The 13995-nt window shown below is 45.2% G+C and overlaps 1 protein-coding gene across 6 annotated transcripts in view; it reads left to right on the plus strand.

The window, feature by feature from the left end:
• TSPAN18 (tetraspanin 18) overlaps positions 1 to 12645 on the plus strand; it is a 104334-nt gene extending 91689 nt beyond the window's left edge. For all 6 annotated transcript variants that reach the window (XM_042814377.1, XM_042814380.1, XM_042814379.1 and 3 more), the window contains 4 exons: positions 4164 to 4262; positions 5491 to 5667; positions 8000 to 8083; positions 8714 to 12645. In XM_042814377.1, coding sequence (XP_042670311.1) covers positions 4164 to 4262; positions 5491 to 5667; positions 8000 to 8083; positions 8714 to 8761 — 408 coding nt within the window. In that variant the 3' untranslated portion in view covers positions 8762 to 12645. The remainder of the gene's footprint in view (positions 1 to 4163; positions 4263 to 5490; positions 5668 to 7999; positions 8084 to 8713) is intronic.
• The last annotated feature ends 1350 nt before the right edge of the window (positions 12646 to 13995 follow it).

Below are 13995 nucleotides of genomic sequence, written 5' to 3' on the forward strand. Positions count from 1 at the left end.
CCCCCCCCCTTCCCTCCCCCCTTTTTTTCTTCCTTTTTTTTGCCCTTTTTGTTCCCAAAAGTCAGTGGTCTTTTGTCTTTGCCTCGGATTTGAAGAGTTGGGAAAGAGTAGCACTTGGTGCACAGTGTGGGAACTCCATTACAGCTCAGGCTTTGAGGTTGTGCCTTTGTGGGAGTAGCTACAGCGCTGTAAGTAGATTTCAGCACGGGAGGTCTGGTGTGCTCTGGTCATTACAGCTCTGCTGTTTGGAGATTTTAGGGGATTCCTCTGTTACAGCACGAGCAGCAGACCGCACACATAGGAAGTCTGTGTGCAGCACTGCCCTGCAGACCCAGGTACAGTGTTTGTGGAGGAGGTATAAGCGATCCCAGTGAGTGATATGTGGGGAACTTAGAGCAGGAGTGAGAAACTGGACAGGCACAATTCTTCCTGTATGTGGAGTGGCTGTGCCTTCTTCCCTCAGCCACAAGGATCCTGAAAAGCCTTGTGTTCTTCCAGTACCATGGTGACCATGGGATATGTGACAATGTGATGCTCACAGATAAGGTCACAGTGGTTATTCTAGACTTCTGTGACATCTGGTGATGCTTTGTGAGTCAAAACCTGAAGGAGAACAAAATATTTTATCTTTCCTGAGCTTATCTCCTTGTTTGCGTCACCAGCTTCCCACCCTGTCAGAATGACTGACAGGAAGGGCAGAAAAGAGAGAAATGAAGGATGTCAGAATCCCAGCAGTTGGAGATGTCTCTATTCAGAAGTTAAACTCAGTCTGAAAATTCTTGTGGTTGGTCTTCTCTTAAAGGTTTCTTCTGTACAAAGTCTTGCTTTGCTGTTGCTATGTGTTTTGGTGGTGGCTCCTCTGGCTTGGTAACTACTAAGAACTAATGTTGTCATTGCTGGGTTGGTGTGAAGCTTGATGGCTGGACAGAATGTCTGTGGGGACGAAGGGTTGAACTTTCCATCCTTCCACGACCACAGAAGGTCAGGATCGGATGTGCTTTTCTCTTCCATGTGTAATGACTTATTTTCAAAGCTTGCAGTGGTAAGTGCACATTTAGGCAACCTACATTTTCTGTAGAGCTGCCGGATGCTTTCCCATCGTGGTCATTGCACCAGTCCCTATGGCTTTGGCCACACAGGGTGTATAAAGTGAGACAAAAGGGATACGCTCTGTTTGCTTTCCAGATGATGGTTGGTGCAACTTTCTCTTGTGTAGTTTTACATGCAAACTAGCTCCCAACACTCAGAAGAGTTAAATTATTAATAGCTGTGGGAGTAAGAGAAATTAAGACACAGAAGGGAGGAAAGAGATGTTTTCTGCAGAGATTGGACATGAGAGGAAAAGTTGGTGAAGCACAGCATGGTGGCGAGGTGAGTGAAAGTGATGTTAGCAGTGATGAGCTAATATGCCATGCAAGACCTCTGGGACTCCCACATTATTGCTTTAAAGCAATCTCTGAAGAGGAAGACTGGTTAATCGAATGTGGGAGTACCAGAGTTTTTCTTCCTTCACAAAGAAAATTTGGGGCAGCAGAGAACCCTGTTTTTCAACAACACTGGTTATCTCAGTCTCTGTAAATAATGTGAACAACAGAGAGGCATCGCTTAGAGTCCATGGAAGAGAGATTCGACTTGTATTCAGGATTTGGTCTCCATGTGCCAGAGGAGTGGAGGGGAAGAGCTGTGGAGGGTGCTGGACTTTTTTTCAGGCCTTCGGTGTGACAGAGCTACTGAACTTTGTGTGGCTGAGATCGATTCTCTTCAAAATGTGTTTGCGCTTGAATGACTGTGTCCATCTGAGAGATTTGGTGAATTGCATTAGCAAGCAAGAAAGCACAGGGTGATAGGGACACGTGAGTCCAGTGGCAGGGCTCTGAACAGACTCAGAATGTTTGCATTTTCATCTTCAGTTTTGACACTTGAAATACAAGTCGCTTTGGTTTCTGATAGCTCTGTTTCCTCAGACATGGGGGAAAACTAAAGAAAACGCACAGTCTGTCCCTAGGTTGACATGGGTAAGGTCTATCTTACTGACTTTTGTCCCACTTTGTCAGCAGTTTACCTTTGCTGATTGATTCTTAACTTCTTTTTTTTTGAACTTCACGTCCTCAGGACAAACAATTTAAGAGCAGCAAAATGGAATCAGTTATTTCCCTGGCAGACATACTTTTCCAGAGGTAGGCTTTGTTTTGGGCCAAGTCTCGTAAAAATCACACACAAACTCTGAACAATTTCCTCTGGGATTGCTGCTGTCAAAATAAAGGTTTCACTTTATATTTAAATGACTCTTTTGTTTTAGACCCAGCCAAAGGCAGCCGGCTGGGATTATTACCAACTGTAATATCAGTTTCAAAGCCTGCACTTCAGAAACAGACAAGCATCAGAAAAATGTGCTGCTGTCTCTGCAGGAGAGGATGCTGGGTGGGTGAAGCATGCTTTGAGAGGGAAGGAAAGGAGAAGACCAAGGGCAGGTTTCAGCATCTTCAAACCTAGGGCACCAGATTCCCAAAGGAAAATGCCAGTCCTTCAGTCCTTTCTGATTCTCTGGTATTTTAATGTTGAAAAGAAAAAAAAGAAAAATTAAAAACTTAAAAATCTGTCTCGTAAAAGTGATTTAGGAACTTAGCGGCCCATCTAATTAAAAAGTAATGAGATTTAGCTCCCTGTGCCATTCAAGTCTTTGTGACTACCCAGTATTGATGCAGTCATTAAATTTTGCCTTTGTATCTGCAAAAGAGAAATCAATATGAAGTGGTATTCTGGCTCTTTTAAAGAATCACAGCAGCCTTATTGGCTTTCCTTGAGGTTTGTGGTATAGTTACAAAAGAAATGGTCAAGTTTGTGCTTGTGCTTTTGTGCCCACCCATACGTCTCATACATATGTATGTGTATGTATTTCTCATTGTGTATCAAGAACTTGAAACCAACTTGTAGCAGTTTGTGTTAGTGCATATGCAATGCTTTGTGAACAACAGGAAAGAAAAAAAAAAAACGGTTCTTTCTCAGGCAGCTTAATTCCCAGTCCAGCAAATATATAACACAGGAATAATGCTATATCCAGCAGAGTCCAATCCCTTTCACCCAAGCTTTGTGCTGGTGTAGAGGTGCCTGTGTGGATCACAAATCAGAAGGTATTTTAGACAAGGGACCACACAAGTCAGGGCCTACTGGGAACATGGAGAGGGGGATGTCTTGAAGTTTTCATCCTGAAGTGATAGAGAGGGCACAAGGTTGAATCAAAGTACTCAATTTAACAGGACTTTCAAGTTTGCATGGTTATTGGTCCTCCAGAGAGCAATCCTGCATAAATGTATTTTCAAGGTGTCTAACTGTTTCAGGAGTCTCTGAGCAGAGATGTTGGTTTGTTTTTTCTATTTTACAATAAATGTAAGCAGGAGTAAATTAAATTCCATTAGTTTTTATCGTTGACCTTAGGAAAAAAAATGTTTGAATTATCTGAACATTGGAAATATAAAGAGGATTTTTTTCTTCGTGTGTGGGTGAGTTTAGATACTCCAAAGCATTGTGAGGGAAGCAATCTCTTCTCTGATTTGTGAGTTGACTTGAACATTTTGCATTCATTCCACGTGTTTTAATTCCTTTTCCTTCCAAGGAAATTTAGTGTTTGGGCTTCATTCTGCTTTCTCACACATGGAAGTAAATTCAGAGTTCCCCTGACATTAGTTGGAAGTTAACTGGTTTGAAATGAAAGTGAGGGGAAAAATCATGTCTTGACTGCAGACTTCAGGAAGCATAGTAAGTTAAGCTACTATTTGGGCTTGGACTTCAAGATCTTTCTAAAATCTACTTTAGTCATTTCAACTTATGAAACACTTTCAAATACTCAATATTAAAAAAAAAAAGAAGCAAACAATACCCATCAACCTTTAAATGTATACATTAGCTTGCAAATATGGATATAATTCGCTCCCTGATGTTTAATGAGCAGTTTTATTGAACAAGTACCAAACACCCTGGGCACAGCAATGGTTCAGCCAGTGGCTTTTCCCATGTTTCTCCTCTGAGGTCTGCATAAAAGAACAAAACCAAACCAATCAAATCAACCGATGCCCAGTATTCACAACAGGGAGGTTTGAGAAGTGCTTGAAAGAGAGATGTTGGCAGTAACCCTCTGCATTCCCACTTGTCTCCGTGTGTTTCAGCTGACGAGAGAGTTTTTCACCAAGGAGCTGAAGAAGCATTACGTGAGGAACAATGACACAGATGTCTTCTCCTCCACCTGGAATTCTGTTATGATCACAGTAAGTCAGGCCATGCTGGTCCCACCCTACTGATGGTCAGCTGCCATTCATGCTGTGCTCAGCCAACACCTCCTGGCTCCTCCTGGCAGTGGTGGGAGAGAGGTGACCGTTCATTGGCAGCCAGGTTTTCCCACAACTAACTGCTCCTGTTGCTGAGAGTAACACTCACAATGACTATCACCCGCTGTGGTTTGCCAGTGCTCAAGGATTTGAGCTGACTGACTATGCCCAATTCTAGAACTGGATACAGAAAGCTCTGAAGCTGCCTCTAATGGGCTAGAATCTCCATGCATTCACCCTAGACACATCACTTTTGAGACTACTTCAAAACCACTCCCAGCCAACAGCAGCCAGAACAGGTGCTAATTAATGGCTTCTTATTACCTCCTGTGAAATGAGATTGTAGGTGACAGATGAGGCAGGAATAGCCTAACAGAATATTTTCAGTGTGTAAACAGTCACCATCAAAGTTGTGTTTGTTATTATGGATCTAAGCAGCTGGACTGAAGATCAGCTGAGTTGCTGGCATTGGAATTTTTCTTATCTACTACAAGTTGTTTGTGCCTGCCTGCTGCAGAAAGTTGTGTGTGCTTGTGTTTGCCTGGCACAGCCCACATCGTAGCTGTTCAGGAGTGAAGAGTAGGATGTCAGATTCTGCAAACTAAAAGTCATTTTTAATCTTTAAAGAAAAAGATGACTGCTGCCCTTCATGCTGATTCAGGACTTCAGTAAAGACATTTCCTTTTGGTGGCTGAAAGGAGACAGAGTATGACTTGAATCCTTAAAAAGGACCTGACTTGAATCCTAAAAAGAGAATTTTCTTGAATTGCCTAGCAGTGCCTTTGAGCAGAGCAGTCCTGGTCATTAGCTCTGGGGAGAATGAGCACTCAGAGCCTGGATTGCACCGCTGGCTCTTTTACAGACTTGCTGGGTGATCTCAGGCGAGTCATTCTGGATGCACTCCAAAGTCCTGTGTAGTTCATGGCAATATTCCCAATGGTACCTTAGAGTCTACTTTGTGACATCGGAACAGTGGGACTTTATAAAAAGAGGCTTTGATGAAACAGAAGCTCCAAGGTACAAGTGCAATCCGCTTCCTTGGAAACAACAGTTGTTTTGTCTCTGCTTTGACTAAAGCTTTGATCCCTGCAAAAATAGGTCTTTGGAAGATGTCTGGTATCTCCTTTGAGGCCAAAGTGTAAACTCTGTTTTTCTTTCTTCTCCCCAGTTTGCCTGCTGTGGAGTGAACGGACCAGAAGATTTTGACGCTGTCCCTCCATTCCCACACTTGTTGGAAGAGGCTATACCAGAGGCTTGTTGCCAGCGAAAGCTCCAGAGCCGAGAAGGGATGATTGTTAACAGGCAAGCCTGCCTCCGAGGCAGTGAGAAGTTTCAGAACCGGCAGGTAGGGGCAGCCAGATGGCTGGAGAAAGGGCTTCCCAGCAGGGATGGCTGTGGTTGCCATGGGTTACCTACCCATGAAAGTGGCAGGTTATGCTGTTCTGACTGTAGCTGAGGATGTAACTGCACTTACACTGTTAACAACTTTTGAAGTCACGGACATGTGATACTATAAATCCCCTTTCATTCTGTGTACCGTTAAGTCTGCTGTGCTGTATCAGCAGAAATCGATTTTCGCAGGGGTTTAAGAGGTGGAATAGAAGTTTTATGTCAAGTTTTACTGTGGCTTTAAAGGTTAGTATTGTCTGACAAGTTAACTGACAAGCCATTGCAGGTCAGTGAGGATGGGATAGAATTTGCTCTTACTGGCTGCTGTAGGACCTCCACTTTAGTTCACAAAGGCTCCTCATCAATACTATATTCAACCAAGAGATTGAGGTTTGAACAGCCACAAAAAAATTGTGTCTATTTCCCAAGAAAGAGGTGTGTTGGAAATCTGCGTTTTTCTGCCCTTTCACTACTTAGAGTAGAAAGAGTGCATTTCTTTGGACAGGTCTCTTGACTTGGCAATTCTTCTCTATGCTAGACTGGAAAAAGGCAACTCAGAGTAAATTCACTGACATTGATACTACCAGCACCCAAGTTTCCTTACATTTTCCCCAGTACCTGAAGTTTCAGAAATTTTCTAGCAAAGATCTTGACTGTGTTTATTGCAGCCTTCGCGAGCCAGCTGAACTCTCTACTGACTTGTATGTACAAGCCTTTTCTCTCCGTGCTAACTAGCAGTCCTGTTTTCAGCACTTGATAGCAGATTGTGAAAGAGAGTAAAGGAGTTTGGAAGCAGCGGGTGAGCTGTTCCTTGTCAGACAGCTGGAAACAGTTGGCAAAGGCACGCTGGGTGAGAGATCATAGCAGACAGCGCCGTACTGCATCTGCCAGGTCTGATTGCCATGAATTGATGGGGAGAAGTGAGAGAGAAGAAAAGATGACAAACAGCAGGGAGGGGGGAAAGAAATGCATTCTGAGAAACAGGGATATAAAGCAGATTAAAATTTTTGCTTTCCTTAAGTGGTGATACTGAAGCCTCCCATTTCTATGGGAAGAGATGTTTTTCTGTGAGCCTTTGTCCTGCACTGTGGCAGTGGGAGAAATTGTGTGCACAGCAAATGTCACCAAGCACAGTGAGGCATTTATATAAAATGGGAGATGCTCCCAAAGAACTGGTGGCTGTATTCAAGCACTGCTGGAGCAAAGTCAGGCTGCTGGGACAGTCCTTGCCACATCTGTACTCAGTTTTGTTTTCAGCCTGCTGAGCAGGGCATGCTGAAAGTTGGGTTAAGGCTGGAGTTCTAGCAAGCACCCAGACATCTTGTTGCTGGGCTGGATGTTTTTTTCCTGAAAATTGGGCTGACAACACAACAGGAGCAGAGCCTCATGATGACAAGAGTGCTGCTGCCCCAGTCATCTTCATTCCCTGGGTTTGTAGCATGAATGAGTCTTCTCTGTCCCTTGCTTTCTCCTGGTTGCTTCACTCCTAGTGAGCAGAGTCTGACATCAGTATGTAACTGTCATTGCCAGCTCTGCATTTCAGATATTTTCCTTTTAGGTGAAAAGAAAAAATCAGGTGATTGAGACATCCCAGATAAATGGATGGGACATGTGTATTTTTAGTGAGCGGGAGCGGTACATTTTTCATTAGGCAAAATTCAGTCTACTTTTCTCTTTATGTATGACCTATTGTCAGAAATTTGCTAGTGGGTTGGAATTTTAGGCTGAGAAGTGAGGATTTTAGGGAGAAATAAGGCCAGGATAAGCTGGTGATTTCCTGAAACACTGAAAACTTTGCAGAGTGTCTCCATGCTCTTAAATTGTATAAGCAATAAGAAATTACATTAAAGCCAATGGTAGCTGTGCTGCATAAATGGAAGGATTGTAGTAGTGCATGGCCCTGAATTCTTCATGACATCAATTCTCCCATATCCAGAAGAGCAGGTGTTCATCCATGTGCCTGCAGGGGGAAGGGTCAAAGAAAAGGTCCCAGTGTGTGAAATAGCTGCTGGCTGTGACTGAATTATAAGTGAAGAATCTCCTGCCTTGGCTTTAAATAAATAGCCTGTATCCCCAGTCTGCCACAGCTGCCTGTCATGTGCCCAGAGGGCCCTTTTCTTTGTGCTTAGTCTCTTCCCTTTGCAGAGGGAATGCCTCTCCCCTGCTGCTCCTCTCTGTCCTGCAAGAAGTCACGGTTCCTCCTGCTCAGTGAGGGCTTGGGCGGCTGTGCTGAGGGAACAACTCCTTGTGTTGCTCATGTGTATCTCACTGTGTTCTGTCCCTCCTAGGGCTGCTACACTGTGATCCTGAACTCCTTTGAGACCTACGTGTATCTTGCAGGAGCCCTGGCCATCGGAGTGCTGGCCATTGAGGTACTGTTGTTTGATCATAAAAGCAGTGTTGGTGGATGTCCAGCAGCGAGACAGGGAGCTGCTCCTGCAGAGTGCTTGCAGGTTATCCACTTGTGGTTTTAATCGCCTAGAAAGAGGCGGGCACTTGGTCCCTTGCCACAAGAGGCAGGGAAATAATCTCTGTCATGAGCCTGCAGTGCCGCCTCGTGTTGGCCATGGCACAGAGTTTGCAGCCGTGGTACTTTGGCCACAGAGGCTTTGGGAACCTCACTGTGTGCCCCAGGGCATGATTCTTATTCCCATTACAGCTGCATCTCAGCAAGCTGACTCCTATGGTTAATGTGCTCAAACTCTGCCTTTGCTTTAAAAATTTCAGTTTAGAGACTGACATTGTACTGGGCTAGGGGCATCTCCATTATCATCCCACATTAGCTCTTTGGTGGTGTTCCAGTGGAACAGGGTTGCCCCAGAAAGATGTTAGTCCTGCAGAGACGCTGGGTGCTTTCCCCAGTGCCTGTATTGTGAAAAGGAGAGGGAGCTGGGCATCGCCCCAGCAGTCCCCACGAAGGCCCCCCTGCATCATTCTTCTGGAAAATGTAGCTGTTTCTTACCGTTCAACATTTTATTTCTTCCCTCTTCTTCCCCCCTTAGCTGTTTGCCATGATTTTTGCCATGTGTCTCTTCCGAGGGATCCAGTAAGAGAGGCACCCTGCGGACCACCACGTTCCTAACATTGGAATGATGCTTGGAAGAAAGAAGGAATATCAGACGAAACACAACCTGAAAACACACAAGAAACTTTATTTTTTTTAACAAAATGGGATAGGGGGGAAAAATGGAGGGGAAAAAAAAAAAAAAAGAGGGCTGTAATATATGAATGACCAAAAGGATTGTACTTCAGGGGCTGGAACTTTGAGGTGATGTGCACTACACTGTACACCGGAGCCTTGCCCAGAGCCACCCACAGCAGCTGTGGAGCAGGAGCCCAGTGCAGCCACTTATGCTATGGACAGATGGAGCCTATGGGGAGGAGTGGGAGGACAAGCACAGCTGTCCCTCTCACCTGTCAGTGCAAAGCAGTGCCTACCATCTGCAGCTTCATCATGATTTAAACAGCAAAGGACTGAAGAACAGCAACCCAGGGGCAGCAAGGTTGCATCAGGCAGCGACGTTGGCCAAAGTATGGAAACCCACCTGGGCAGTCCCGACAAGTGGTGCTGGCAGCTCATCTAAGAAACAGGCAGTCATTGCTTGTGTGATTCCGGCTGTAATTCCCAGCCACAGAGTGAAAACACACATTCTTCCTTGTACGTAAGTTTTGCCCCTATTGCCTGAAACTTGTCAGAGAAGTCAAACACTTCGGGCAGTCTGGCTTTTCTCTGGAGCCCTAATGGGGGCAGAGTGGTCTCACTTAAACATGGGACTCATCCAGGGCTGGCTGATGGTCAAGAGTTTGGGGCCTGCCTTTCTGATTTTTCCTTTTTTGTTCAGTGTTACTGGGAAGGAAAAAAAAAAGAGCAAGTTGTTCCTTGCTGTGTTCCTATTCCCTGGGAAAAATGATGACTCTGGTCAAGAATAGCTAATTCTGCTGCCTTCCTGAAAGGGGAGGCAATAGTGTTTAACACTTGTCAGCCTTTGCCTTTCACTTCATCCTTGCAAAAAACCACTCTGTGGTGGTGTTATTAGTATATGAGGGCTGCTCTGAAAGTAAAGCCTCCTATTGTATTATATTTGCCCACAAAGTCAGAGGCAGATGTTGGTAGTATGGCAGTAGTGGTTGAACCTTCCCATCAATATCCCATTACATGCCATTGCTATACATCAGATGGCAGGGGAAGGGGCAGTTTGACAGAATGGTGTCAGGCATGCCAGTGCTATGAAACAAAGGCGTGTCATAGAATTCATCCTTGTGGAAAAACATGGCACCCGTTGACATTCATCAACTTGCTGAATGTTTCTGGAGACCAAACAGTGGATGTGAGCACAGTGAGGTGGTGGGTGGTGCATTTGAGCAGTGGCGACAGTGGGACACCTCCACTGGTGCAGATATTTATGAGCGTGGCATGCAGGCTCTTGTTCATTGCTAGTGAAGGTGCACGGCTAATGGTAATGATTATGTTGAAAAGTAGTGATTTGTAGCTGAGAATTTGCTCTATCAAATACTGTTATTGTGCTCTTTGTTGTAGTTTCCATGGAAATAAATAGGAGGCATTACTTTTGGAGCAACCTATGTATATTTGCAGTGGATTCTTATAAGCTTTACTGCTCCAGCAGGATTTCCAGGCATAGTACACGATGAGCCTGAGGTTCATCAGCCACTCCCATGCTGTTTACCTTATGCTGTCTCGTGGTCTCCTTTCTGCTCTGGGGATTTCCCCTGAGGCTTTCCCACGGGCTCATAGCAGAAGCATCAGGTCAGGATTGTTCTTGCCTGCCTGTTAGTTGAGAGCGTTTCCTCCCTTAAGATAGTTTGATGTTTTGCTGATTGTTATCTACTTAATCATTTGGAAATGAACTTGAGAAACATGCCCAAGACTGGATGTTGGTCAGAGATATTAAGGTGGAGCTGAGGTCCCAGGCAGGATCTGGGAGCATTCAGTGTGCAGCTGCTGTGACTACTCCAGCTGCTTCTCCAGTGTTTGTGGTCATTGACAAAAACAGGTCACTGGTTTCTATCCTCTGGAAGCCTCAGCCCCTGTTGGCTTTGTCATTCCTCTGGTTGCTCCCTGACTCCAAACTCGCTTTGTCTGGAGGAGGATGGCAGGGGCTACCTTTTTCTGTTTAGCTTACATCTTCTTATAGTCTTAGATTAAGGAGCACTTTTATATAGGGTTAAACTAGTCCATCCAAAAGCGGTAGCCACTGCCAAGGAAGGAAAGGGGGATGAAGGCAGCAGTGAGGAGCCAAGCAGCAGCCCCCTGCCCTGGCTTGGCAGCAGCAGGTATCTTACACCATGGGGTCTGTGTCCGCCATGCAGATGCAAGTGAATGGATGTGCAGGCTGCAAGGCAGGAAGGAAAGCAGAAGAAAGAGTGGTCCGTAATAAACAAAGATCTTGGCTAAATATCCTGGCTGGAGAATTGGGATACAAAGGAATTGGAAAGAGGCCATAAAGCTTTTCCAGGCTTCACTTGAGAAAAGCAGGATAAAGCTGGGGCAGGTAGAGCAGCAGCCCACCTGCACTGTGTCAGCATATTCCAGCAGGAGAGTGAGGCCAGGATTGCTGAGTGGCCTCAGATGTTGCATTAAACTTTATGGAAAGCTTTTCTGAGTCGTTTCCCTCTGGACCTGTATTTAATGATGCATTTTAGCATTAAATTCTGGCCTGTCGTTTAATGAAGGAAAACAGTTTTGCTAGCCAAAACCAGCAGTATTTTCACTAAACAGCAGGTGCTGCTCTTAAGATAGGAAAAGTCTGTTGCATCTGCTGGTCTTGCAGGAATGGGGCACTGCACCAGAGCCAAACTCAGAGGCAAGGAAGCGTAACTGTTCTACCTCTGCTTCAGGAGCTGGTGTCAGTGGCTGTTCTGATAGAGCCACTGGCAGGGGAAGAACGACCCCATGAGCAGAGATGGCAATTTGGATAGAGGTAAGCAAGAGGAGCAGGAATACTTCAGAAGATTGAGGTAGGATCGCTGCAGGCTTGTATCTCTTTGGCTTTCCCAGTTCTGTACTGTTTTCTTTAGTTTTAGCTCACATCCTCTCTCTCTCTATCACTTGTCCTTATACCTCCAAAAGACCCTTTATTCTTCTAGTGTTCTGGTCTTTGTGCAGTTGTTTCCCCTCTCTTAGCTTCTCTGATCCTCCACCGCTCTTTTCTGGATTAAGACCTCAATTCTCTGCAGCTGTGCCATTGGGAGCACAGCTTAAAGTCACCGCAAAGGCCAGGCAGCACATTTAAATGAGAAATGGAGATGGTTGTAGAGATAAGGGCAAGTCTGAGAGTACCTGTGGAAGTAGGCAACAGGCAGAAGGAGTTGATTCCAGGGGCAGTTAATGAACAAGGGAGCACAGAAGGCAGACTCCTGTTGTATGGCAAAGCGTGTCAATTTGTTGTTTTTGTCCGATGGTAATGTGGCCACCCCCTCTGTTGTACAGTAGTTTTTCTCTTTTCAGAGGAGTAGGCAGGAGAAGCAGCTGTATTTTTGTATTTGTTTTTAGCAGCTCTGGTGAATCTGGGGGCTCAAGCTGCAGTCGCTGCTGGCTGCAGAGCAGAGGGGGCTGTGGCTGCCGTGCAGTGAGCACAGCCTATGCACCTTGGGGGGAATAGTGGAGAGCAGCCCCCCATCCTGCCCCCAGCTGTTATTTAATGCTCAAATGACCGTCGCAAATGCCTGGGGAAAGGGCTGCGTGTGAAATAATGATGTTGGAAATCTATTTTAAAAGAAAAACCTGTAAATGTTCTTTTTATTAGATAGTGGAGCTAATTTATCCTGTATTCCCTACTGTAATGCTTTTTTATATTGAAAGGAATTTTTTTTGGTAATATAAAGCAGAACACAAGGCTGAAACACTCCACGGTTTTTGTGTGCGTTTCTTAAAAAAATTTAAAAAAAAGTAAAAAATAAAAGAAAGATATTGTGACAGTGAAGTGAAACGGCTTTAATTTTCACTATTTGCTTGGTGTTAAGTACAGTCACTTTCTTACCAAAGGAAAAAGAATAAAGTCAGTTACAGCAGCCAAAATGAGGTATAAACTCAAGTGTCCCATTCTCCCCTTCCCCCCAAGTAAAAACCCTTGACCAGAAAGAATTGGCCAGCTTAGGACAGACAGACAGACAGCCTCTCTTTTGTCACCAGCTCCAGTTTGCCAGATGGTGGTTAGGCGTAAATAAGGCGATGCAGAGAGTTCTGTAAATGTAAGCTTTCTTCACCCTCAAAAGCGAGGGCTCGAGGAATGCAAGGCTTTGGTTCTCCCCCATGGAACAGGGTCAGTCCTGCCTGTGCCTGCTCAGAGCACAGCCCTTGGAGAGCATGGCCTGCAGCCCTGCCTGGCGCTACATACATGCAAGCAGGTGAATTGCAAACTGTCCCTGGGGAGATGACGTCAGTCCAAAGCTTTTCTCACACTTTAACAGATAAGGAAACTGAGGCCAACGGAGATCTTCTCTCAGCACATCAGAGCCTGAAGTGATGCCTCAGGCTTTTGATCCCAAGTTATGTACTCAGCTGTCACCTGCAGCCATGATCCCAGCGCTGCTATCCTTAGGGATGCAGTACAAAAGCTTCAGCATTCCCTTCCCTTTTTCCCCCCAGTCTTTATCGCTGAAGACAAACAACCACAGTTGTTTTCTGGCAGCACTGCAAGTAGACATCAAATGGCAAAACCAGAAGTGGCTCACTGTTCTAAGTCTTGAAGAGACAACAAGGAACTAAAGAAGAATCTGACCTCATTTGATGTAAAGCTCCCATTGGAGAGCTTTCACGGTGCCCCTATCTTCTTTGACCATCAAGAAGTTTTAAGAAAGCTGCTCTCACATACATAGTGCACTGACTCGTTTCTCTCACCTCCTAGTTGGCATTTCCAGGTACCCTGATCAGGCAGCCAGCCACAGCCCCAAAGTCACAACGCAACTAAGATCCTCGGTCTGCTGCCAAAGTGAAGGGGAGAGGACAGCATGAAGAAAGCCCTCCATTTCCTCTTCTGTAAGATTGCTCTTAGCTTGGTCAGTTTTACTTGTTTTTTTTTTTTTTTTTTTCCCTAGAACTGCTATTTCCCACCCCCTAAACCCAACAATCAGTCTGGGTATACATTCATGTGACCCCAAAACACAAAGACTCACGCTTCACTTACCTATACCAACAACTGCAGCTCTGGGCTGCATGCACTGTGCTGCCCATGCGGCCAGTGTGCAGGGTGGGAGCAGCAGCCATGGCTGCTGCCTTCTAGCTCTGCTGCCAGCTCTGTGATGCCCTCAGGGTTGTATGTCATCA

Source organism: Centrocercus urophasianus, unplaced genomic scaffold (assembly GCF_019232065.1).
Source record: "Centrocercus urophasianus isolate 14NV4802_14NV808 unplaced genomic scaffold, USGS_Curo_1.0 seq_14, whole genome shotgun sequence".
Lineage (NCBI taxonomy): Eukaryota > Metazoa > Chordata > Aves > Galliformes > Phasianidae > Centrocercus > Centrocercus urophasianus.